Source organism: Ornithodoros turicata, unplaced genomic scaffold (assembly GCF_037126465.1).
Source record: "Ornithodoros turicata isolate Travis unplaced genomic scaffold, ASM3712646v1 ctg00000746.1, whole genome shotgun sequence".
In the NCBI taxonomy this organism is placed as follows: Eukaryota; Metazoa; Arthropoda; class Arachnida; order Ixodida; family Argasidae; genus Ornithodoros; species Ornithodoros turicata.
Genome location: NW_026999400.1, coordinates 530901 through 556270, shown reverse-complemented (window position 1 = coordinate 556270; position 25370 = coordinate 530901). Strand labels below are relative to the sequence as shown.

Below are 25370 nucleotides of genomic sequence, written 5' to 3'. Positions count from 1 at the left end.
TACGGGTTCGGTTCGGGTTCGCGTTGCTTGGATTTCGTTCCGGTTCGACCACGCAAAAAATCGAACCGGTTCACAAACCAGCTCGCAGCCCCGAACCGGTTCACGAACCAGTTCAACGCTACTACTTTCATCTACGACTTTCATCTTTCATCGTCAGTTCAACGCCTCCATTTTATATCTCCCACAAAACTGCTTTTATGAGGAAGTGCGTGGCTAATAGCATACTGCTGTTAGCTGCATTGAACAAAGATGTGCTGTAACTACCTTTTAAGTAGCTTAACTATCACTATTAACTACCACATCAAAGTGTAGTTTAACTATTAGTGTAACTACATCACCATAGGACTATTTAAAACTACTTTGCGACTGCTAGGATGTAGTTGTCAAGCTACATTTATAACTAGTCTGGTATTTTGTGCGCGTCGTTATAGACCATTTACAGCAGCCAGTTGCTTCAGGCGCTAATAGGTGGCGCCACAGTAGCCCCGCCATTGCTTGCCTTCTACGAGTGCCTGTGTGCCTTTGCCTATGTGAGTGCTTCTGGCATTTTTTGCCGCTGTGCTACAGTTCTGTGCAAAATCTGGAAAAGAGAGGGAGAACTTGTTCTATGATTGAGTGTAGAAATTGTGACAGAGATCTGATCGTGTGGGACGAAGCAGTTTGTCAAATTCACGAGCCGTCGCTATAGAAAGACTGCCCGTGTTCGAGGCGTTTTGCAATGCACGGGATCCAACAAGGAGAGAAAAACAACCTGATCCAACAACAGTGGATATCGAATCTTTAGAGGAAGGACTCCAAACCGGGAAAGTGAGCGAGGGTGAGTAATGCAGCCCTCAAAGTGGCGCAGCATTTCTGTGTGAGCTCCAAACTCTGCTGTCGGCGGTGGCTGCTGCTTGTAAGAATAAATTTCCTCCATAGTAGCGGGTGTCACGTTCCTTGCAGTTGAACGGTTCCATGTACATGCCTTGTCAGTGCACGAAGCAGTCGTGAGCCCCTTGTTTGTCGCCTCTACAAGCTTGATGAGCAGTGTACTGACTGCGCCTGCTCTCAAACCCGCTTCATATGTGCATGTTGCCGCCAAAGTGGGCCCGAAGCGAGTCTCTGCTCACTGTTCGTGTCGACCTGGTGTTTGCACTGGCACAGTACTACATCGACATGGCCACTCTCAAACAGCTTCGTTACCTCTGCGAACACTCTGTAGCTCAGCGCAGGATTTCCGTCACCCTCTAGCTCGTTGATCACGTAGTTGTATACATCTGAAATCAACAATAAAAGAATGCTGCTTCATAACGAAAGCATAACAGCCCTTACATGCATATTTGGAGAAGGGCCCCTTGATAACGCGGTCCGCCCCCGGGTGGGCCGTGTCTTATAATGCGCGACCCGTAAAACGGTCGTCGGGGCAGCATCGCTTGCGGTGTTGTTTCCGGGAAGATTTTTCCTAAAATCTTCGTGGTCTCCCTTCAAATCCGCGTATTGATATTTCGCGGTGGAGGGAGGCGAAAGGGAGCCGGTCCTTCATGTTTGGAGAAGGGCCCCTTGATAACGCGGTCCGCCCCTGGGTGGGCCGTGTCTTTGAACGCGCGGCCGATAACAAGGTCGTCGGGGCAGTACCACTTGCGGTGCTGCTCCGGGAAGATCTTTTCTTGATCTTCCTCAGGTAGCTGTACCACAACTGTTGCGATGGAAAGCAAGAAATCACGATCTTGCGATATTACATTATGAACGTATCCACAACGTAATGTATGCGCAACAAAAGAAGACAAAAACGCCAAAATCTATAGTAACTCGAGCGTAGTGGGACCGATCATGTGGGACGCACGAGGACAGAAATATCACTCTAAATCAAGGAAATCAACTTAAATTATATAAAAAAGCGCACTGACCTACCCGTCGAAGCTTCGTCATGGCCTCCGATCTGACCACGGAGAGGGCATAAGCTTTTTGAATGTGTGTCGATCGTTATGTACCACGACTAAGAAAAAAAAAGACATATTTTCTGCTCATGTACCTTAGCATTTCTGAACGGAAATTCGACAACGAATGTCTCCATTCCGCGTCTAACCGCAATTTCACGTGCGTTTCGTGCGTTAGAGCTCATGTGCCCACACTCCTCATTAATTGGGGGGCACGTGACGTTGGGCCACAGGTCACTGTTTGCGTTCCTGTAAATAGAGCTCAAAGACCAACATTAGTGATACGTCATGCACTCTTTCTATGCGGTATTGATTCATGCAAACAGTCACAAAGTGGGCAAAGCCCCATTATCCAAGCACACATCATTCACTCACTGATCCATTCATGGCAGTTTGATTTGCCATATTGCCCTGCAAAAACAAATTTAAGTAAACCAAACGGAATTAAAAAAACACACACACACATTTGCTGACTTTCGAGGCGTTACCCTTCTCCTGCGGCCACTCTTTCATACGCAAGAGATTAAAAAGGAATAAAATAGGGTTTTCATTCACTGGCTTATGGGCATTTACACCACTACAAAGTCCTCTCTTTCAAACTAGAGTCACTAAATAGGGGGCAGAGCAGCGACACTGAGCCACGCCGGCGAGCGAGACAGCCATCTTGGGTCGGGCGCGGCTGCGTCGCCTAGCAACGGGAACGCCAATCTCCCCCTTCTCCAGCTGACAACAGCGCGTAGTCGTGCCAACTCGCAACCGAGGAAACCGGCTTTGGATGGAGGGGACTCAACATGGACGGTGCGTTCTTGGAAGAAGAAACCACGTGACGCGATCGGTCCAATCGAGGACACCGAACTGCGGCTCCGGCGCCGAAAAACGCGATACTCTGTACTCCTATTTAGTGACTCTATTTCAAACTGCTGCAGGGGCGTCCAAAAACATTGCCTCAGGTGCATGCGCGGTGGCTTTTCCGGCCACCGTACGCATGCGCTAACTTACGGGCTTTACGCCGCGGCCCCTCATTCATTCTGCATGCAGGCTTCATTCTTACCAAAGTGCTATTGACATTCGAGACACTATAGTTGTCTTTGCTTACTGACCTGTTTACTGGTTTCTTTTTTTTTTTTCCTTTTAGTACTGCGATGCCACACACTGCATAATTTCATCAGTGAGTGGTGAGTGACTATGACGTAATGGGTAATGATTTTATGATGGATGAAGGATGATAGGTGACTGTGATGGCATAAGCCTTGAGGAAAATATCTAAAGTTGAGAAGGGTAAAAATAAATGGGGAGGTTAAAAGGGATTCAATATAAATAGTTAAGGATTAAAGAATGAGATGTAATAAAACGTAGTCTGTAAGCTGGACAGCAGTAGTAAAACCACTTTCATGTCCGAACTCGAATAACATTATCATACAGGCTAAAAGGTAAAATGAGTAAAGGAGTTAAAAGTTGGGAGGCGAGCGGGTTAGGTTGATCAAGTTAGAGTTTCACGATGTTTTCGTTTCCTGTAGGAGGACGATGAGGAGAGAAGAAAAAAACAAATCAAAAACTAGATGTTTTACATCGTGTTTGTTTTCATATTTTCACGATTATGTCATCGCTTTTAATTTCGAAGATCACGACATGTGACATCCACTTTTTGATGAATGCCGTCTCCGTCATTTTCTTCCTCCGTCTCCTTAGAACCCATTTTATTTGTTGTGCAGGCGCACAAGATGGATCTTTTCCGTGTGCTCAGTGGTTAGCGTGCTGGCCATGTCACGTCGAGACTGGGAGGTACCCGGGTTCGAGCCCCGGTGCCGGCTGTGCTGTCTGGGGTTTTTCCTGGGTTTTCCTCAGACGCTTTCAGACACATGTCGGCACAGTTCCCTTAGAAGTCGGCCCAGGACGCACATTCCCCCAGGGCGTGAGTCGTGACGTTGCCCACATACGTGAGGCCGACAACGGCAAGCCCTATCACCACCACCACCACCACCTTTCCGTTGATACGTTTTCCGTTTTCACCTGATAATTTACTTCCGCCACACAGAGTGTGAGGTGTCTTCGTCACCACAAGCACCACAAGCACACACACAAGCACCACAAGCACCATTCGGAAGTGGGTCTAAATGTCTCATTGTAGAATAGGAGAGCTTATCTGTTCCAAATATGTCCTTTATTTTCGCTAAAGCAGGTGCAAGGAATCTACAGTTAAAGAAGTGCTGCAAAGACTCCCTCTGATTACAAAAGCTACACTTGTTTTGCATACGGCGAGCGTTTCTGTGATAGTTGAGTTTTGGCAGGATACCGTGAGCAAACCGCTACGCAAAAGTTTTTCGTGTACCCTCCAGGTATTCTGTGTTTATGCCAGGGTGTCGAACCGCAAAATATACGGGTTCGATTCGGGTTCGGGTTGCTTAGACTTCGTTCCATTTCAGTTCCGGTTCAGCCACGCCAAAAATCGAACCGGTTCAACGCTGCCATTTTATATCTCCCATAAAACTGCTTTTATCAGGAAATGCGTGGCTAATAGCTTACCGCTGTTGTCTGCATTGACGTTTTTAGTGGTTAGGTACTTCCTTTAGCGAGAGAAAGGAGAAATGGATGAACACTTGCAAATAGCGTCCACGCTGATAAAGCGGTGTATAGTCCTGCTACTTTCTGTTCCCAAAATCTCTTTTTTCACACGCACAATGCAAGCAAGATACACTCAAAGGAAGCCGAATAAGATGGACAGGATTTTATAAAGACAACGGTACTTGCCGGCACACTGCATTCGCAGCGTGAATCTATCTGAAACCGTACATTCTTCGAGCAGCGCAACAGCGTGGCTCAACTCTATACAATTAGCAAAAGTTTGCAGGAATCGAGTGCCTACACTACTATGTAACAGCTGTCATTGACGAGATTTCTTTGTTTTAATTAAACCTTGCTCTGTAGGACGTTTCTATTCGGTCGTTTCATTTATCCGGATGCCCCGGTATCCGGACGATTTCGCCGGGAACGGCACCGTCCGGATAAACGGGGGTCGACTGTATATGACATGACGATGACAATCTGGGCGGAGAATGTGATGACTGAAGTGATGGAGGTGGTGAATGAAGGCTTCTTAAGTTTGCTTGTTTTGGTTTTATGGCACAAGGGCAACTATTGCTCAAAGAGTGCCATCACACATGTTCACATAGTTCATACGTAGTATCATTGTAGATATATGTCTTTGTGTGTTTGATAGTAGTTTTACATTCTAGGTAAGTAACAGCTTTCCGAGTTAGACACTCTACAGGGTGTTGAAAATTAAGCTTTCACGAGCGCTACGCAAACACACCGATGACAGGAAACCAGATGATAACTTTACCCTACTTGTGTAAGAAACAGGTGCTGCTAATTATGTAGCACCTGTTTCATACTCAAGGAACAGAAAAATAGCACCAGTTTTCTTTTGTTCGCCTATTTATAAAGTGCTAGTGAAGGCTTAATTTTGAACACCCTGTATACACTGAAAGTCAAGAACGAAGTGATACTTAAAGTAATCGAAAGCAAACAGACGTCAATTGTATCCTTCGGCCACCCTTTTCAGACTTTTGCTGCTACTTCGGAGGTCCGGAAGCAGCGGGACTCGACTTGGGCGAGGGAGTCACTCCTATTCTTCTGTCCTAGAGGGCTACTTGGGTGTGCGCGCGATAACACGCAATGGATGATGATGCAGGTGCGATTGGGGGTGGATGAGGAATGAGGCAAAGGTGGGCTAAAAGCGGCGCGAGCGAGAAAGGAAATACGAAAGCCCTACTGCCACAGGTTTATCCCAGCGGGAAGTGCGGGAGGCTCCAAAAGAAAGGAGGACTGACAGGGACACGGGAACCCCCAGCAGTCGGAGAGGGAGACTTATGTAGGACTCTCGAAGCCTAGCGTAAAAGCTGCAGCGCATGAGGAAATGTTCAACCGTCTCGCCCTTGTCATATGGGGACACGCGGGAGATGAAGAGCAGACGACTCGGTGAAGATAGAAGCTGAGAGGCAGGGCGAGGCAGCGAGCGAGCGTCAACGAGACTTCTGACTGCCGAGAAAAACAGGAAGCCGGCTTCCACGAGAAGGACAGGTGCGCGTACGCAGGCCGCGTAATGGGGCCGAAGGATAGCCGTAGAAACTGTTTGTATCTGGAGACACAGACGTGTGCAAGGGGAGGGAGCAGGCCAACAACCGCACCAGAGAGGGACATTTTTGCGAGGGAGTCAGCAGTGATGGATGGCTCCTAACACTGTTCGACATACAATATTAGGTTCCGGTTTCAATGCGATTTTTCAGTTTTCCTTGCAGGGTCTATTCAGGAATATTTCCATAGAAAATGTTTAAACAGCCAAATTTTGATCGTCAGGCGTAGGTGCCTTCCAAAAACTACGTCTGCAATAAAAGAAGCCAAAGAGAAAGTTTCTTCAATTTCAAGGGACCTACACTTGGGAAACTGGCCGATCTCCCTTGGGGCTAATGGCCATTCTCCGTGGGACGAAGAAGAAGAAGAAGAAGAAGAAACTATTCGACGAGCACAACCGAGAATAAGACGACGACAACAACGAAGACACGCGCTACACTCCTCGATCGCTGCAAGGGCGTAGACATGCGGATATCTGCATTCTTAATGACCATTCGACTTCTAGGTCTCTTCCCGTTTTCATATGGTATACTTCCTGTTTTCATTCACTTGCTAATTAATTGTGTACGTGGTGGCACGCGATCGATTCCAACAGACTTTCCCTTTCAGGCAGACGCTTGAATGCTTTCGTCAAGCATTTCGAACCCATTTCATACGGTGATCCCGGCGCTCCTGGTAGCCATGTCCGGTTAAAGCGTGAGGCATCGTCGAGCAAAGAAGTTCACTTAAAATTGCACGCACATAGCAGGTAAAATGGATACATGTTCCGCCTGGTTTTTATAACTTTATTGCTATGTACAAGGAAATTGGACATTTCGATCAATGTTAGGCTCCAGGGGAATGAGAAGAAAATGTTCGACAAATATTCTCACTTGTATTTAGAGAGGGGTAAGGGTTCCAAGTCTGTTTTTCCAAGCGACTGTACATGGACCGATACGAAATGTCACCGCGTCTTGTTGACCGTTACAACGCTTTCATTACGCCTTTTGAAGAAGCGGCGCCGAAGTCCGTTTTCGCATTATGCAATGCTGTCACATCCCGTGAACCAAAATGTCGACTAGAAGCAGAGCCGGCCCGAGGCGAATTTCTGCTTGAGGCAAGATCCCCACCCAGAGCTCCAAAGACCAGCCGTCCTGCACCCGGGGTGGCTGCGCGTCTCGCCCCCCGTCCGAACGAGACACACGTACACATCAGGTACCGGCGTATGATAAATTGTGGTCGCTTGTAGCGGAATTACGCGCTTGTCAAACTGCATTTTGTTGCCTGAGCTTTTGAGAACTCAAAAGAGAACATTCATTGTGTTCCCGACACGCCAACGGTAGTGTTGCTCGAAGACTTATTTCCAAATACAATATAAGTAATCCTCATCATAACCTTAATGCATTATTATAATTCAGGGATTTTCACCTGCGCCTGAGGCCGGACACGTCGGTGTTCCACAAGGACTTCGTTGTCGAGACTGCATCGGAAGGTGTTGTCAAGGTGGGCACGGGCCACATCTATTCTGGGGAAGTCGTGGGTGAGCGCTTTCACACTTGTGAATCCAAGACGACCGTAGTGTTCAAAATGTGTTGTTTTCACGATGGATAATTATGAGTAAGAGAAAGTTTAATATAGTACATGCCCAAGCGTGCCACAGCGAAACCCTTCGAGAACTCTGTGGAACTGGTATTTTTAGACCATATACATTACGATGACTATCTCCAAATATGAGGGCTGGCTGAAAAGTAATGTTGAATTCCAATGGCAGATTCGGAGCGCCTCCGGAGCAAGTTTTGTTGCTCCGCCGAGAGCAAGTCTGTTCGATTGGCAGATTGAGAACAGTTCTGGAGTCTTCCAATGGGAGCGGCATTCGAGCCAAGGTCGCTCCAGGGAGCAACCCAGATTGCTCCGCCAAAATAGGCAGATTCAACCGGAACTCTATGTGGCGTGTCACTTGTCGCTTGTGCTTTCTATTTCCTGTCTCTGCTTCGCCAACATGGCCGCCTCGCAACGAGTCTTCGCCGTGACTAGTCTTCCGCATCGTACGCTGGCAATTTTGTTTTATGAAGGAAGCGATAAGTCAGACATTACAATGGCAACGTTAGGAGATTAGAAGGACCTTGATGTTGCAAAACATGGCGTTATAATGGAACATGAGTAGCTTCTTCTTCCTCCGTCTCTGGCCGTCATCCACCAAGGGAGATTTGTTGTTCAACAACAACCAACCAAGAAATTGTTCCATTGGCCGAATCAGGTACGAAACCAATGCAAAACCCTTGCTTCAAGGAGCAATACTTTTTTATCCTCCAATTCACATCAGGCAAAACGAGCGGAAGTAGACGGGAGAGAATAGGCACGCGCTCGACAACTGAAGGCGCTAATATCGGATACTTATCCTGAGGTTGCTACATAACAATGTACACAGCGTAGCCAATCCAATTCAAGAAGTGACTCGAAGAGCGCTGTGTAGTGTGGGAGAGGCGCTTTTCGCCCGCCGAAGTCAGGTAGCATTCCATTGAGGAGGCAAATCTGTTTGACATAGCCGGACCGGGAGTAAGGGATTGACCTGCACCAGCCGTGGGATGTTTGCTCTTTCAGTGGAATTCGCCACTAGTGACATTCGCATAGGGTTGGAAGTTGGGAGAGTCAGTTACGTGACATGACTAACGCGGAGCGACACACACAACGCAACCACAAGGTACGACATTAGTCGTCGTTTACAAGCTGTTCTGTTATGGTGATGAAACCATTGATCGGAAGTACTGTGCATAGGTGGGCAAGAACATTTTGTGCTTCGGAAGCTGCTAAAGCGAACATTGAGCGGTAACGTTTCTTGACGGTGTTCTGTTATGCCAATTACGTGTACGCGACGGAGTACCTGGTAGCTAGGACGACCGTGATTTCTCCGTGATGCATAGAGAGTTAAAAAAATTGAGAATACGTGTGTGTCGTCTTCGAAAAGTCACTGAGCCGGTAGTCTTGCAACACGATAACTTGCGGCCACACACTTCGCGCACTACCGCTCTGTAAAGTTGAAACTCGAACCTATCCAGTATACACTCAGCACTCACCGGATTTGGCGCCCAGCGACTGTCACTTCTTCCAGGAACGGAAACATATGAACTCTTATCTTTGCAGGCGAACCTGAGAGCCACGTGTACGGGTCACTACATAATGGCGTCTTCGAAGGAAGTATCAGTACGAGGAAAGAGAACTTCTACGTTGAAGCGGCTTCCAAGTACTTCAAGAAGCCTATGCCCTTTAAGTCTATCATCTACTCCAGCGACCAGGTTGAGTTCCCCAAGTCAAAGAAACCGGGGCACGGAAGTTGGTGTGGCCTCTCTGGGGACACAGAGAAGTGGATGAATAGAATCCTGGAGAATTCGCAAAGCAAACATGTCGTAGGTGTCTCGATTTCAACTGATCGGAAGTGATCTGCTCTAGGCCTATGCCGCTGGCACGGCCACACACGGCCTCGCGCCTCAGGCGAACATCACTGACTAAAACGGATAAGATAGCGCCCCGAAAGCGTGAGCTAAATGCACTATACGTATATTCATTACATCACATACCAGCCCTGCAATGCTCTCGATCGGAAATGAAATACCAGAATCTGTTGTCTTATCAGATATTATTTTGGAGTTTGCTAGAAAGACAAAGAAAAATAGTTCAGTAAACTTCTACCTATGTAGTCAACGGTTTCATACTCATACAAATATATATAAAACAGGCCATCAAGAAGAGTGCACAGAAGTGTAGTAAATCGGGGTAGTAAATATTTTGTTGTACCGCTTAAGCATTTTTGTTTTATCGCTGATTTGTTGTTTTATGACTCCAACGCCACTCTGGCCATGACGCAGCTTTTTCGCGCTTCTATCATTTTTACATCAAGCCCAGCATCGGTTCACAGCACCAGCCCCGTGCTTGTCCTGAGACGGCCCTGGGCATGCCATAACGTACGAAAGACGTGTCTGGGCTACAGATGAATGTGATGCTCAACTGCTTGCCATATCTGCTCACTAGCCTTAACAATGGTGGAGGTGCTGTTCGATGTGCCTTTTAAACACGTGCTGAATTAGACATTTGGACAATTGGGCATTTCAGTATGGGTGATTTTGTGACGTACGTCATATACTGTGCACACATACGCAATGGTAATCGGGACAAGACAAAAGTGGCACAAAAAATGTCTCAATACTAGACGCTAGCACTGTCATCTGTAAGGTTCCTTTGGATAATCTGTTATTTCACTAATCGTTTCAGAAAGGCCACAGAATACATCGTACTCACGAAAGGATCGGGCGACGCCTCCACGGTGAATATCTCGAAGATGACTCTGATGATGTCGACGATGATAACAATGCCAATGTGGTGTATGCGCCGAGAAAACCGCTGACAAACGACAACGCTCTGATGGACAACAGAACGCGTCGGAAATCTGATGCCTCGAGACGTGTGTGCAATCTCCAAGTTAGCATTGACCACCATCTCTTCGAATATGTTTCGCAGGTGGTTGAGAACGCTCTTCACGTGCGACAGAGGCTCACAGCGCTCGTCGCCGCGCACGCTGCGAAACTTAACGAAGTGTTTGGTTCTACCAACTTTGATGGTATCGAAGACATCAGCTTTATTGTGCAACGAATCAAGGTAAAGAAGGCTTCGTGTGAATTGTTTCTGCCCGGTGCTCCGCTGAGTGCAGCAGGCAGCGGGGCACTATACTAGTACGCAGCCACCGTCAGACACAGTCCTAACGAGCGATCGCGTGGGCTGCGCAGTGGTGGATACGGAGGGCGGGGGGATTGGACGATCGCCCCCGAAAACCTCCCTTTTCCCGCCCCCGGTTACGCGCTTCGACAAAGAAACCGCCCCCCCCCCCCAAATAAACAAATAACTGAGGATCTGGATTCGCCCAAGGCATGCGTAGGCGCCTGCGCCGTGGACCGTTAGCCTTTGTCTTGGGGACCGCGTCCGTCATCTTGAACCGTACACTGCCTATAACGACAGCGGATCAGCATGCTCGGTTGGGCGCGGCTACCGTGCCAACAGTCTTTCTCTGCTTCGCAGTCACCATCGACACCGGGGCCATCGTGACTGTACTACATGCATGCTGCGACGTGGTTTCAAACCCAGCAGTCAGCACTCTGCAGGGCTCGCGTATGCTCAAGCCACGCGCTTGCGCGTTATGGTTGGGCTTGGCTGCGGCTGTGCGACTTTGTGCACGTAATACTGGAACCTATTTACTGACTGTAGTATTCAGGGTCAGTTCCCACGGTATTACATAGCACGAAGTGTCCTTGAGGTTCCCTCTTGTTCTTGCAGATTAACGACAGCACCAGTTGCTTGGGCAGCAAAAGCAAGAACAACCCGTTCTGCTCCATTGCCGTCGACTCCGCACATATGCTTCATTTGGCGTCGCTGGGGAACTACGATGACTTCTGCCTCTCCTACATATGGACTTACAGAGATTTCGCCGATGGTGTTCTTGGCCTTGCCTGGATAGCTAAACCCGAATGTAAGGATACCTCAGATTCGCGCGGTAACAAGAGCTTGACATAGTTGTTGATTACGACTTTTCTATCTTCTAAACCCATACCTCTCTAGTCGGTAGTGGTGGCCTCTGCGAAAAGAACCGGGCTTCGGTGGATATCGAACCTGGAACCGGAACGTATCAGGACTACGCTCTTAGCCTCAACGTCGGCATTGTCACATTCCTTAACTACAACAGCTTCGTACCTCAAATTATCTCCGAGCTATCGATGTGTCATGAGGTTGGGCACAGCTTTGGAGCACCCGTAAGTTGGCTTAGAGTGAGTTCATGTTGTCAGAGCACAGCCAGGGGAGAAAAAGTTACACCAGAACAGAGCTTCTCTTGAAACGACAGATGATGATGGCATGGAAGTATTGAATTCCAGTTATGGTATTAGTTATGTTATCCGAGGTTCGAGGCAAATTTAACTTGTGATCAATTTAGTCGAAAAATTCGAAAGGGACGTGAGAAGCCTGTGCGACGACATCTCGTATTACAGAACTCGGGACCTAGGAGACGTGAATCATGTAATATTCGACGGCTGACTATGTGAAGGTAGTTAATCACATTCTTGATGGATCCGCAGCATGACGACGGTCCTGCGTGCGTTCCTGGAGGATTCAACGGCAACTATCTGATGTACTCCTCAGCAACAACAGGGCTGCTCAAGAACAACGCTATCTTCTCGCCTTGCAGTGTTCGAAATATATCGAGAATCCTGCAGACACTATTTGACGGCAAGAGCGATCGCGAGAACTGTTTGCTGAGTGAGTAATTTCTCTTCGAATAGGTACATCGCGATATAATTTTGGATTTTCGAGTAAGTGGATATCGAACCTGACAAATCAGCCAGAGATAAGACGTAAGAGCCAGACTCTACTGCATGCTTTGCATGTTTTAATGTTTATAAATTTAAAAACTTGCAAAGCATGTACTAGTCTCGATCTTGTGGGACGACTTTGGATGTGTCCGCAAATGAATGGCAATGTCATTTCTGTAGTACAGAGCTTATCTAAACCTTGCACAGTCACGTAGCAGTTCCCTGTACCTGAGACGCTGCTACACAGGGCCGGCGATAGAACTCAAGAGCCCCTTACACGATATCAAGAGCCCCCGATCAATATCAAGATATCACGATATCAAGATCGAGCCCCCGTTAGTAGATAATTAGCGAGTGTTAGTAGACCGTTGATAACGTCACCGGGAGGCTACCGTGCCTACTGGAACCAGTGACAGCGTTCCTGACCCAGAATCTTATCACTTCACTGGGTGCGGTACTACTGCGGGAGACACTTACCACGGTGAACTAACACTCACTAATCGAAGTACCGTGTCTACCGTGCCCAGTCAAGGAATAAGATTCTGAGTCACACAATCTACCATCGGTTCCGGTTTGGTTGGCTCCAGCTGTCTGCTAACACCTGCAAATACCTACGCGCTCTACCGATGAAGATCGACCCGAAACACGCGCAGGAACTGGGCTATACACTGCAGTGATATCCATCTGCAGCAGTAACATCTCATGTTTCCTTGTTCATCAGGAAACATGGAACCAATATGTGGCAACGCGATTCAAGAAGGCGAGGAACAGTGCGACTGTGGAATGGGAGAAAGCGACTGCTTAGACAAGTGCTGTTACGCACGCCATAATGATCACAATGCTACAGGGTGCACCCTAAGGCCGAGAGCCGAATGCAGGTATGGTCGTCGAAGGCATAAGGCAAGGCCGTCGAAGGATGCCCATCCGTCAACAGTATAGAAAGCTTGGCTGTCTCCACTTGACGCATTATGCGCCTGACTGCTTTATATGTACCCCATTGCAGCCCGTCGTCTGGATCCTGTTGCGGCATACATTGCAATATTTTGCCTACTGGAACTGCCTGCAGACGTCCCACGATGTGCTCCGGAAGAGCTTATTGTGAATATCCTTAAACGCGATGCACGTTCGCGTTATACTAAAGTGGTTGTGACACTTTGTTAAATGTAGTTTATTATGCATGCACATATTGTATTTCACACTAGAGTATCGAGGACTTTTTTTACGTGTCTTACTTGGCGAGATGCGAACCCTCGAACACATGTACTCGTCAAGTTCTTACATCAGACCTCCGACACTTGTCATTTATTCAGCGTTTAGTGCAGTAGGTGGAGCATTGGGGAACCGAACGGTACAGTACCAGTGATCTTCCGGTGAATATACACTAGAATTACCAAAAAGAACCAACTCCGAATATCGGTCCACGTGTTATCCACACTAGAAAGGTGACCGTTTCGCCTCCTCTAGGTCGATCTCGTAGCGAATCACTTTTGGCTAGTTCCATCTCAAATCGAACAATCCGGTACACTTGATGTCTCGAATGAACGGGAAAAAAATATATGTTGAAGCCATCAATGAGTTAGGAGAAATAAATGCTTTCCGAATTCTCTGCGCTGCGCGGTTCGGGAAATAGGAGAGGAGAAAAAAACTGTCTCTCATAAGGCGACGTCGTCGCGAGCGGGTTTGAGCGTTCGCTACAAGACCATTTCTTCTCGCATTATAGTAATTTCTTGATCTCGCTTTAGACCACTTAGGGCACAATAGGATCCTGCGTTGGCAGTGCTGTACCGGTTTTTGTTTGTCTGCAAAAAAATATCAAAGTTGAAAGTGCCGAAAAACACCATATTCACTGCAGCTTTGCGGACGATGTACAAAACGGATAAGACTGAGCTTTATGCCGTTTAATTTGTCATTCATAGGGCTATCGAATGATGTATAATTTGTTGCTCTACTCTGTAAGGAACGTAAGCGATACCTCTTTTAGTAGCACCATACCACCGAAAAATGACGAATTTTGGAAGCCTTTATCTAAAAAACCCCACCAAAAACTACCTCGAAAATTGTATATGTTGTAGGTAGTTCCTTAGACTATGCACAGAAGCAAAATCGAAATTCGGACTTGATCGGTAGGCGCACTGTGACTTTTTTGGCAGCCCTATACGCGGAGCGCATTCAAGCGGAGGCACCGTGTCCCGCGTGTTGCAAAATCAAATTTTCCAAAAGGACTTTCAACTTCTGTCTTCATATAAAAAGTAATTGCTCTCATTTGAAACCATTCTGAGGTTTCAAGGTTTCTTTTTCAAGGTTCTTAGCGTTTGCGTTCATAACAATGGTGTAATCGCTGAATCTAGATTGTGGAGCAACCAAATGGGGGGGGGGGGGGGGGGGTGCTCGCATTTTTTGTTTGATGTCACACATGCATTGCAAGTGCTGGGAGCCCGGGAAGAACAATGATTTTACATCTTTGTAAGAGGCATATCTGTTCAGGGTTATTCTAAACAAGCATATTTACTGTACGCATTATGGCAGGAGGGACGCAGTGACTTCCAGTATTATTTGAAACATTTCCTTTCCTACGGCCCCATGACCTCGAACGGGGGAAATTGCACTGAGGAAAATGTTGTAGTGTGATACGCACACACTCAAGGCTAATTCATGGTGCCTTTTGTGAACCTTGCCGAAACAGCCCGACTGGCGCCGCTGTCCAATATGTTATTCGGCTCGACATGCTGCGACCATTGGAAGGTCCTGATCGCATTTACTCCCTGAAGACACCTTGCGCAAAGTTTCGCCTACACACAGAAGACGCTTCACTCACTTCTCGACTACAGAAGTGCATGGAGTGCCCTTATACAGAGTGTGCGACGACATCTGCATTACTGTAGTGTGTCGTCCTGGTATCACACCTACCTCAATGGCCCCTTTGTTGTACAGTGCTGATCGTGTGGATTTCGCTGACTAGATATATATACCGCCTCATACACAAGAAAAAAGTGCTATAGACAAAGGATTTTCGCTTTGCTTCGGAGATCTGCGTAGCTGCCATAAAGACTGTGGTTCCAGCAGATCAAGCCGAAGGCGTAACAGAAATGGGCCAGCTATGCAGAAGCTGCTTCAAGTACTTCACAGCAAAGATGGCTGAATCACAACACGCAGCAATGTTGCCCACATTTGAAAGAAAATCTGACAAGAACCTGCCATCAAAAGTAACATTAAGGAAAGTGGCTTCCACAACGGCCTAAAGCAGTTCATGACACGAGCACTCTCATCCACCCGGAATGCTCTGCATAACTTTCGATATCTTCTTACCTTCGTCACCTTGTCTTCTTCGCTGTCAAGTTATTGTTATTCTGTATACTGTAAATATGCTTCGATATGATCACTGTGGACAAATATACCTCATATAAAGACGCAAAAGTTTTCTAAAGCACTCTGTTCTTCACGGGCTCCCAGCACTTGCAACGCATGTGTGTCATCCCGCAAAAAGCGTGAGCACCCATATGGTTGCTCCACAATCTACATTCAGCGATTACAACACTATTATGAACGCAAGCGCTCAGAACGGTTTCAAATGATAGCAATTACTTGTTATGTGGAGACAGAAGTCCCTTTGGAAAATTCGATTTTGCAACACGCGGGACACGGTGCCACGGCTTGAATGCGATCCGCCTATAGGGCTGGCAAAAAATTCACAGTGCGCCTACCGATAAAGTCCGACTTTTGATTTTTCTTCTGTGCATAGTCTAAGGAACTACCTACAACATATAAAATTTTCGAGGCAAGTTTTCGGTTGGGTTTTTTAGATAAAGGCTTCCGAAATTCATCATTTTTCGGTGGTATGGTGCTACTAAAAGAGGTATCGCTTACGTTCCTGATAGAGTAGAACACCAAATTATACATCATTCGATAGCCACATGAATGACAAATTAAACGGCATGAAGCTGAATGTTATCCGTTTTGTACATCGTCCGCAAAGCTGCAGTGAATATGGTGTTTTTCGGCACTTTGAGTCAACTTTGATATTTTTTTGCAGATAAACAAAAACAGGTACAGCACTGCCAACGCAGGATCCTATTGCGCCCTAAGTGGTCTAAAGCGAGATCAAGAAATTTCTATAATGCGACAAGAAATAGCCTTGCAGCGAACGGTCAAACCCGCGCGCGACGACATCGTCTTATGAGAGGCAGCTTTTTCCTCCTCTCCTACTTCCCGAACCGCGCAGCGCAGAGAATTCGGAAAGCGTTTATTTCTCCTAACTCACCGATGGCTTCAACATATATTTTTTTCCCGTTCATTCGAGACATCAAGTGTACCGGATTGTTCGATTTGAGATGGAACTAGCCTTTTATGAGGGATCAAGTATAGACTTCATTGTAGAATTATCGCAGGTGTGGAAGGGAAACGTTGTGTGAAATGGCCACGTTTATTGACGCTTTTGTCCTTGACACTTGCTGCACTGGCGAAAGTGCGAGATGCCCATTTGCCCCTTGGAAGCCGGACATGACACCCTGCAACAACGATACACAAGTGTGCAGGAGAGGCACATGTACGGGATCCATCTGCGAGAAATTCGGCTTGGTGGAGTGCTCCTTGTCTGGACGGGCGCTTACCGCTGAAGAACAGTGCGTCTTAGCCTGCAGAGATCCGGGTACCATATCACATCATATATCATATTATATATCATATCATGTATCGTACCATATATCTAGGGTTCTGCGTTTTCGGTTTTAATCGAAAAAGAACCGAATACAGAGGGACATTCCAGGACATGACAGAGATAAATTGCTGCACATGCCCAGCAAGTTGTTGATGCAGATCAGGAAACCATACAGAAATACGAGGGTTGTGAAAAATGCCACCGCTGCGAACAACGCCATGTTGATTGAGCGTCGTGCGGAAATTACATTGCGATTTCTATTCCCCGATAACTGTCGGGTAAACCGTGTACACGCCAGGAAAAACATAAAAATGCCGATTTCGTGAATCAATTTCGTGAAAATCAAAACATACACCGAATCCAAACCAAAATAAAAACGGAGAACTCTGAACCCTACATATATCATATCATATATATCGCCGGCGAACCTTCCTAGGCGGCTCGTTGGTTATCAGATCTCTTCTCCCTCCGTACACTGCTGAGCAAGAGCAGCACTTACGCGCATAAGTGGGCATTTTCCTGCGGCCTCACTCATCCTCACCTCACGAAGCATAGACTTCATTGGCCTCACTCACGTACCCTCACCAAATTTTTCTCACCAGTAACTAAACCTCAGTCGCCCTCACATTCCATTTTAAAATCTTGCCCTCACAAAAATCACCTCAGGGCATCGGGATCCCGAAAGGCCTCACCATGCTCATCCTCACGTGTCCTCACCTCATCAGGGCCCTCATGTAGTTTTCGCCTATTGAGGACCCTCATGGCCTCACGACCCCTCATCCTCACGAGCCGTCGCCTCGTGAATACCCTCATGGCCTGACGTGTCTTCAAGTCACTAGAAGGCACATGAGCTTCATAAGAACTTTCACATGACACGTCGGCGTTGAACTACTGTGTCGGTAGTTGGTACTAATGATACTCGCGGCATTAAACTGCTTATAGGGTTTCGTGTTGTGCTTGGATAAATTTGGTAACAGTTGTTACTGTCACAGTGAGGTTTAACGTTAGTGTTTGGCATCAGCACAGAGGAGCCCGAACCCATCACCTCATTCGTGAGGTTCCTCACGGCCTCATCCCTGAGGTCCCTCACGAAAGGCCTCACGGCCTCATTCGTGAGGTTCCTCACGAAAGGCCTCACAGCCTCATCCGTGAGGTTTCTCACAAAGGGCCTAACGGGCTCATCCGTGAGGCTACTCACGGAATACCTTGTACCCTCACGTATTGATGGCCTAACGACGACTGGCCTCATGAGGGCCCTCACGGTGGTCCTCATGAGGGAGAATGCCTCACGACTGTCCTCGTGAGGAACGTTCAGCGTGGTCTGGCCTCACTCACACTCACCTCATCGTCGTGAGGTGACTGTGAGGAGTCTTCATGAGGGTCCTCATGAGTGAGGACGCCCAGCTATGCTTACGCGCCCCGACCTGCACGCTGGAGCGAGAGAGCTGCTCAAGAGCGTCACGCTCCGGAAAAGGAGTGACACCGTTTAGTAAAAAGGAGCGCGCTCCCTGCGCTCTGGAGCCGCAGTCAATGGGCGCGTTAAGTAGCGGCTCCATAGCGCAAGGAATGCTGCTCTGACGCCGTGACGTATGGAGGAGGGGGACGCCGGAAACCAATGAGACGCCTTGGAAACTTCGCCGGGGCGCGTATCGCGCTCATGGTTCTGAAAGACCGTTTAGTAGAGGCTCCGGAGTACGAGGGACAGAGTACACTCAGTGTACTGTCGTTGTGTGTTGTTACTTTTTGTTGTGTCAAGCCAGCGTTTCCATTTTTTCTCGCTCTTAGTGAGCGCGTTCGGTAGAGCCGCTAGGTAAACCGCCCAATAGCTTTGGCAGAGCTCCCTGCACGCGCAGCCAGCGCGTGCCCCATGCACTGCCGATGCTATTGATACTACTGAAAATGAGTGAGACTCGTACTCAACTTTTATGCTAACGGATCCCTATGACTTTGTGTTATTAACAAGTTGTTCGCTCTTAGGCACTTCCGGTAGGCCGTGCCTGCCGGTGTGCCATTTTTCCGGAATGGAAGAACACTGCGGGAAGAAGCTTCAACCCGGATCCCCATGCAATGGTCTTCGAGGGTACTGCGACGTCTTTCGAAAGTGTCGCCCAATCGACGCCGATGGTCCGCTTTTCCGCATGGAGCAGTTTTTCTTTGGCGGCGAAGCGGTTTATTCCCTTATCAATTTTATTAAGGTAATGTTGACATGTAAAACGCGGAATAATTTTATAAACTTTGCACACCTGCCATACCACCGCTAAATCCTACTGCACATTAGGTAGTCAGTGCTTACACATATACATGATTTACGAAAGTTTTATTTTTCCAGGAACACGTGGTATTATCCGGCTTCATTGTACTCGGGTCCATATGGTGCGTGGTGTTGGTATTAAAGCTGGTTGCCGTGCACACACCCAGCCACAACCCGAAGCGACGGTCCGCGTACAGCCTAAAGGATACGATAAGACATCCCTTTCAATACCTGGTAAGAATTAGAGATGAAAGATTTCCAGAATTTTTGAACTGCTTAGAAACCATTTCATGTCTTCTGGAAAAAAAAAATCGAGATTTTCACTCTCGTACGCCGACACGCGAACATCACAAAACAAATCGTAGTGTAATATATTTTGTGTGTTTAGCACTCAAACGCAAATGTAACAAGTTTTGGTCAACTTGGGTCAACAAAGCCACTCCAAGCGCACAAGGATATGCATGAAGTTATGTGGGGATGCAAAATTCGCGGTAATTTCGACTTGTTGAAATATGAGAACGACGTTCTCAGATACTTCGACAAAATTTGAATATTTTCGTGATTGGAAATTTTAGGCACTTTTCGACGTTGAGGAAAAGGGGAAACAATCCAGTTATTTTTTTACTTTTCGAGGTCTTGCATCTGTACACGCAGACGCCCACGATGCGAAAACAGTTATTTAATTTTTTTCGAGGCCTTTCATCACTACACATGTACATACACGTACCTACGAGGCCTACACATGTACAGCTCGGTCTCATTTGAGTCTTCGAGCTGAGGGCATTGAAATTAGCATATTGGCTGAATGTGCACGTTACACAAAACTCAACTGCAACAGGCATAAGGAAGTAACGTCTGATATTTCTCTTCTAGGAGTGAAGCAACCAATGTCAATATGGCCAATGCTGCGCCCATTTACTGCTTGAAGATCGAGTTCTGCGCTTCGCAATTAAATGTTTTACTTCGTCCCAAGTCTGTTGATGTGATATAGTATACGCTGCCATCTACAATGACGCTATGTTGATAGTGACATGAACACAACAGGGCACCTACAACAAGTACTAAATCCCAAAGTAGAAGCTAGTTGGACTACATAGTGTAACTGTTCCCTATTGAAAGAAACACAAGTCGCATCCGTCGCGATTCCGAAACTATAATGCCGTTGTACACCGCGTTCATCACTGACGCCGAAATTCCGACGCAAATTAATGGAGTTGTTCCTATGCAGTTGTTCCTATGCAGTTTAATTGTAACGTATGGCAAGAGCAGATGACGGACGTTGAGGGTATTCCGGAATTCATTCTCTGGAAACGTCACACAGACAAGTCCAATCAGGGAGCGGCTGGAGGGCCCTTGGCGACAGACCGGGAGGCGCGAGGGACGGCGGGCGTCTGCTGTTCGCAGCGAGTCTGATCTGCTTGTGGAATGGTGTTTCTGGTTAGCATCTTACCGTGTTCCACGCAACATGGTCGCGCAGTGGAGTCTATACGGATGAGCACATGAGTGCAGTCGGTGAGGTCTTGTGACAGAAAGACATTTCTGCGAGACTCGGCAAGTCTTAGTTCGACTGGTGTGTCCGGGGAAGGTTGCCGTAAAATTTCCGGGAAGTCACTCAGGATGGTGGCGTACAGGGATGTGGAAGGTGGCAGCAGAAGAGTGGGGGCCAATGAAAGGTACCGAGAGGGTGTTTCATTGCAGTGAATGCCAGTAGGAAGATTGAGAAGGCGTTTTCGGCGAAGTGTTTTAAGAAATAAGCTCGTAGTATAGCGTGCGTCACATCAGCTCGTATACCAGCCAAGCGTACATCGGGTCAGGGTCCGAAATTCAAGATTGTCATCCGTAACTGGCTATAGGTTGGGCGTTGACAGCACGTAATTTGTACTCCGCTGGATAGTGACGGCGGACAGCAGGAGTGGCGTGAATGAGGCGGACATCTGCATCGGCGTCCACGAGGAACCGTACTTGGGATGTCAGCGATGAAGAATAATGTACTGATCGAGGAAGTCGTGTTGTTGACCACCGATGTGCGACGGTAGTGGCGGGTGGCGGTCAAGCCGTGCTCCGTAGCCGCCTCTAAGGAGTGGCATTTCCGTTTTCCGGATATGAACATGGGCGCAGACACGGCACACTCCCAAAAAAGGTGTGAAAAGCTGGTAACTCTGGTCCTTACCACCCTAGCAGACATGCTCTCTGATGGTTAAGATCGAAAAGGGTGTAACAACAGCAGGGAGCTGTAAGCGGGCATTCCTTTGTGATTGCTGCAGTGGGCTGCAGTCGAGAAGCAGACAACTGAGAATTGTTTCGAGATTCGCTGAGTGGCGATGAATGACATTTGTCTCGACACTGTAAAAAATGCCGTAATTTTAATGCGGTAAATGGGCACTTGTTAGATGACTCCTACTGAACGAAAAATAGGACCGAAGGACGCGTCCCTTCCAGGGACCACCTTAATCTCCTCAAGACCGTGGCTTTCGGGCGCGACCATGTTCGCCTCTAGCTTCGAGCGTAGCTCAACTCTACCAAACTGGTGGCGCTGTCGAACACTATGACGTCATTTGTTTACAGACAGTGAGAGGCCTATTGGGCAACCTGGTATGTCAAAGTGTGGGTACGTGAGTGAGTTTCTTCATTTCCTGACTGATCGTGGTCGGTTGATGAAACTCTCTCTGCGGGTTGCGCCGCTGCTACGATTGGGTGTGGGGCCAGCTTTAGTACTCTGTCAGCGAGTCCAGTATTATATCCTCGAGAGCGAGAAACATACACACGTTTGAGGATAGCCACTGCAGGAACAGCTGACGAAGAATAGAGTCATCGACGAGGCTGGTCATCGACGAGGTCATCGACGAGGGTTGGACGACCACCTAGGAGTTGCTGCATTCGCCGAAGAAACTGCGACGGCGCGTGATCCCCTAATTCTTCGTGCATGAGGTGCTGCTGGGGCGTTCTCTGTTCCGATACTGACACGCGTCGAATGAGCTCTGCCTTCAATCCTGTGGTGGGGTGATGAGGAGGTCACGAAATTCAGCACCTTGAGCTGGCTGAAGTGCGGACACTACGTGGTAATATTTCGGAACCTGCGTCGTATTTCGTCGAATTCCAAACTCTGCCTCAGCGCTCCTTACCTTACACTCTAAATCTTTTCACACCTTTAAAGGTGTAATAACGTGCATGGCGCACGCCTTTTTAGGCGTAATTTTGGTAACATCATAATAGAGCACGGTTTCGCACAAATTTTCTTTACTCGAGTGTTGTCTGTCCTCCAAAAATTCAGTCTTGCCACAAATCAACATTATTCAACAGTATTGTAGACACTTGCGCGTGCTCGATTATCGATAGCGATGCATATATGCGTTAGCTCGTACCTACGATATCCAAGACATAATGAAAGCAAGATTTGCAAGTAGTATTCAGTCTGGTCCAGGCTTCGACAATGAGAAACTACGGCACCCCCTGCCCTGAGCCCTGCGCGTATTTTTCCCAGCGCGGCGCGTGTGCAGAGGGTTGTCCACGTGATTATCGGCGGGGGAGGGCTGCGCGTGCGCTCATCGTAGCATATTTTTCCGACTTCACATATTTTTCCGATACAGCAGGTGAGCGGTTTACATGCAGAGACATGCAAAGAAGGGTCATACACAAAAAAAGGACAAGTGAAAATATATTTATTAATGCCATTCAAGTAGAGATATATTTATTAAAGCCAGGAATTGTACCAATTGTGATGCCAATCATGTGAAGGAGAAAAACCCAGCCGAAAAACCTTCACCACCTGTAACAGGACGGTGCTCGGGTGGAGGGTTGCTGTGGTGGGCGGGGCGTGACCGGAGGGCTGCGTGCGCGCTTACCATTCACCCTGGGCTGACTTCTTCCACCATTTTCATACTTGGGCCGAATTCCTTCCCGCGACAGGTGGGCGGTGCTCGGGTGGAGGGCTGCTGTGGTGGGCGGAGCGTGACCGGAGGGCTGCGTGCGCGCTTACCATTCACCCTAGGCTGACTTCTTTTACAATTTTCCTACTTGGGCCGGCTTCCTTCCCGCGACAGGTGGGCGTCGCGTGGCCGGAGGGCACGCGTTTACCATTCAGGCTGGGCCGCCGACTTTCGTCATTTTCAGCCTGGGCCGCCGACTTTCACCATTTTTCAGCCTGAGCCGACTTGAATCATATTTTTTCCAGCTACAACAGGTGTGCATAGGCATACACAAAAGTACAAGTGAAAATATATTTATTAAAGTCATTAGGAATTATGTTATGACTCTGCGTGAATGGGAAAAACTTAGCCAAAAATCTGAAATAGAAGGAACACAATACACGTAACAATACTTATTACAGGTATGATACAATAGCATTGAATAGGTATCACAAATCAAACACAATATTTTTTATTAGTGGAAGTTTTCAATGAATCAGAAGTGATAGCGCATTTAAGATATTCTTAATCAATACGATTACAATCAACATTTCAAGTGCTATTATAAAAAGTCTGAGATGTTAGAATCTGATAGACTGTGTAAGTAATTTCGGGCACAATAGCTAAGTTTAATATTCCAATGTGACACAAATTTAATTTCTATTGAAGTGAATAGCACAGACATAAGGCAATAATTCGAATCAACACATAGCATTAATATAGAACCTAACGGACATGCAGGGAAATAATAGCTACACCATATCAAAACGAGAAACGATCACCACATTTAATCAAAGAAGATATTCTTAATCAACATGATTATAAACAAAGTTATAACTTGTATTATAAAAAGTCTAATATTCCTATACGTGAGAACAATCTTTGCAATAGCGGGAAGTTCTGATAGTTGTATGTAATTAACTGTGAACAGCAGAGACACTGGAAGACTATGGGACACGAACACAAGACGAAATAAAATCTATACCACTACAAAGAAGATATTCCACTTCACCACATAGCACACACCTAGCCAACAAACAGAATAAAGAACGACACGAACACAAGAGGAAATAAAATCTATACCAATACAAAGAAGATATTCCACTTCACCACATAGCACGCTCCTAGCCAACAAACAGAACAAAGAATGACACGAACACAAGAGGAAATAAAATCTATACCAATACAAAGAAGATATTCCACTTCACCACATAGCACGCTCCTAGCCAACAAACAGAACAAAGAACGACACGAACGCAAGAGGAAATAAAATCTATACCACTACAAAGAAGATATTCCACTTCACCACATAGCACACTCCTAGCCAACAAACAGAACAAAGAACGACACGAACACAAGAGGAAATAAAATCTATACGAATACAAAGAAGATATTCCACTTCACCACATAGCACACTCCTAGTCAACAAACAGAACAAAGAACGACACGAACACAAGAGGAAATAAAATCTATACCAATACAAAGAAGATATTCCACTTCACCATATAGCACACCCCTAGCCAACAACCAGATCTGATGATATCTACCCTGATTTGTTGAAGACAGCTGCCAATAGATGTATGGAAGACCACGGAACACGAGCCACAAGGGGAAATAAAATCTATACCACTACAAAGAAGATATTCTTAATTAATACGATTACAATCAAATTACAAATTGTATTATAAAAAGTCTGAGACGTGAGAACCATCTTTGCAATAGCGTGAATATCTGTCATAACATTTCGAGCGCAATAGGGAATCTCAGTTTCCATTCCAGTATTCCAACATTACTCAACTTTTAATTTCTTATTAAGTGAACAGCATAGACGTAAGAAAATAACGAGAAACAACACAATCAACAGCTACAATTAATAGAGAGCCAAACCTGCGAACCATCCAAAACATGGAGAAATAATAGCTAATCAATCTATCAAAGGCGAAATAGCACAGACTTAACGCTCAAGGACAGAGGAACACGCGGCGACACGTACACAACAACAGAGGAAAATAATCTATCATTGAACCATCATAAAATCAACCAATATACAATTTTCATTCTAACAAACACTACGAACCTTGATGGAGGTATCCAAGACGTAGAAAATATGCACTGTTTTCACTCTTTTCATCAAAGCCAGGAGTCTTTATGCCTCTATCTATGTGACCATAGCACCACGCATGC

At 46.8% G+C, this 25370-nt stretch overlaps 1 protein-coding gene across 2 annotated transcripts; it reads left to right on the top strand.

Annotated features, from left to right (window-relative positions):
* Positions 1–6445: 6445 nt before the first annotated feature.
* LOC135374816 (disintegrin and metalloproteinase domain-containing protein 10-like) lies at positions 6446–20263 on the top strand. 2 transcript variants are annotated; one of them, XM_064607745.1, is made up of 14 exons: positions 6446–6573; positions 6657–6795; positions 7445–7566; positions 9168–9430; positions 10293–10676; positions 11349–11541; positions 11631–11821; positions 12143–12323; positions 13098–13254; positions 13380–13478; positions 16831–17021; positions 19008–19225; positions 19360–19515; positions 20155–20263. In XM_064607745.1, exons 1-14 carry the CDS (start codon positions 6513–6515, stop codon positions 20158–20160), a joined length of 2361 nt encoding a protein of 786 aa, XP_064463815.1. In that variant the 5' UTR covers positions 6446–6512; the 3' UTR covers positions 20161–20263. The 2 variants fall into 2 exon arrangements, with proteins under 2 accessions (XP_064463815.1, XP_064463814.1); XM_064607744.1 differs by lacking the exons at positions 6446–6573; positions 6657–6795 and adding an exon at positions 6818–7241.
* The last annotated feature ends 5107 nt before the right edge of the window (positions 20264–25370 follow it).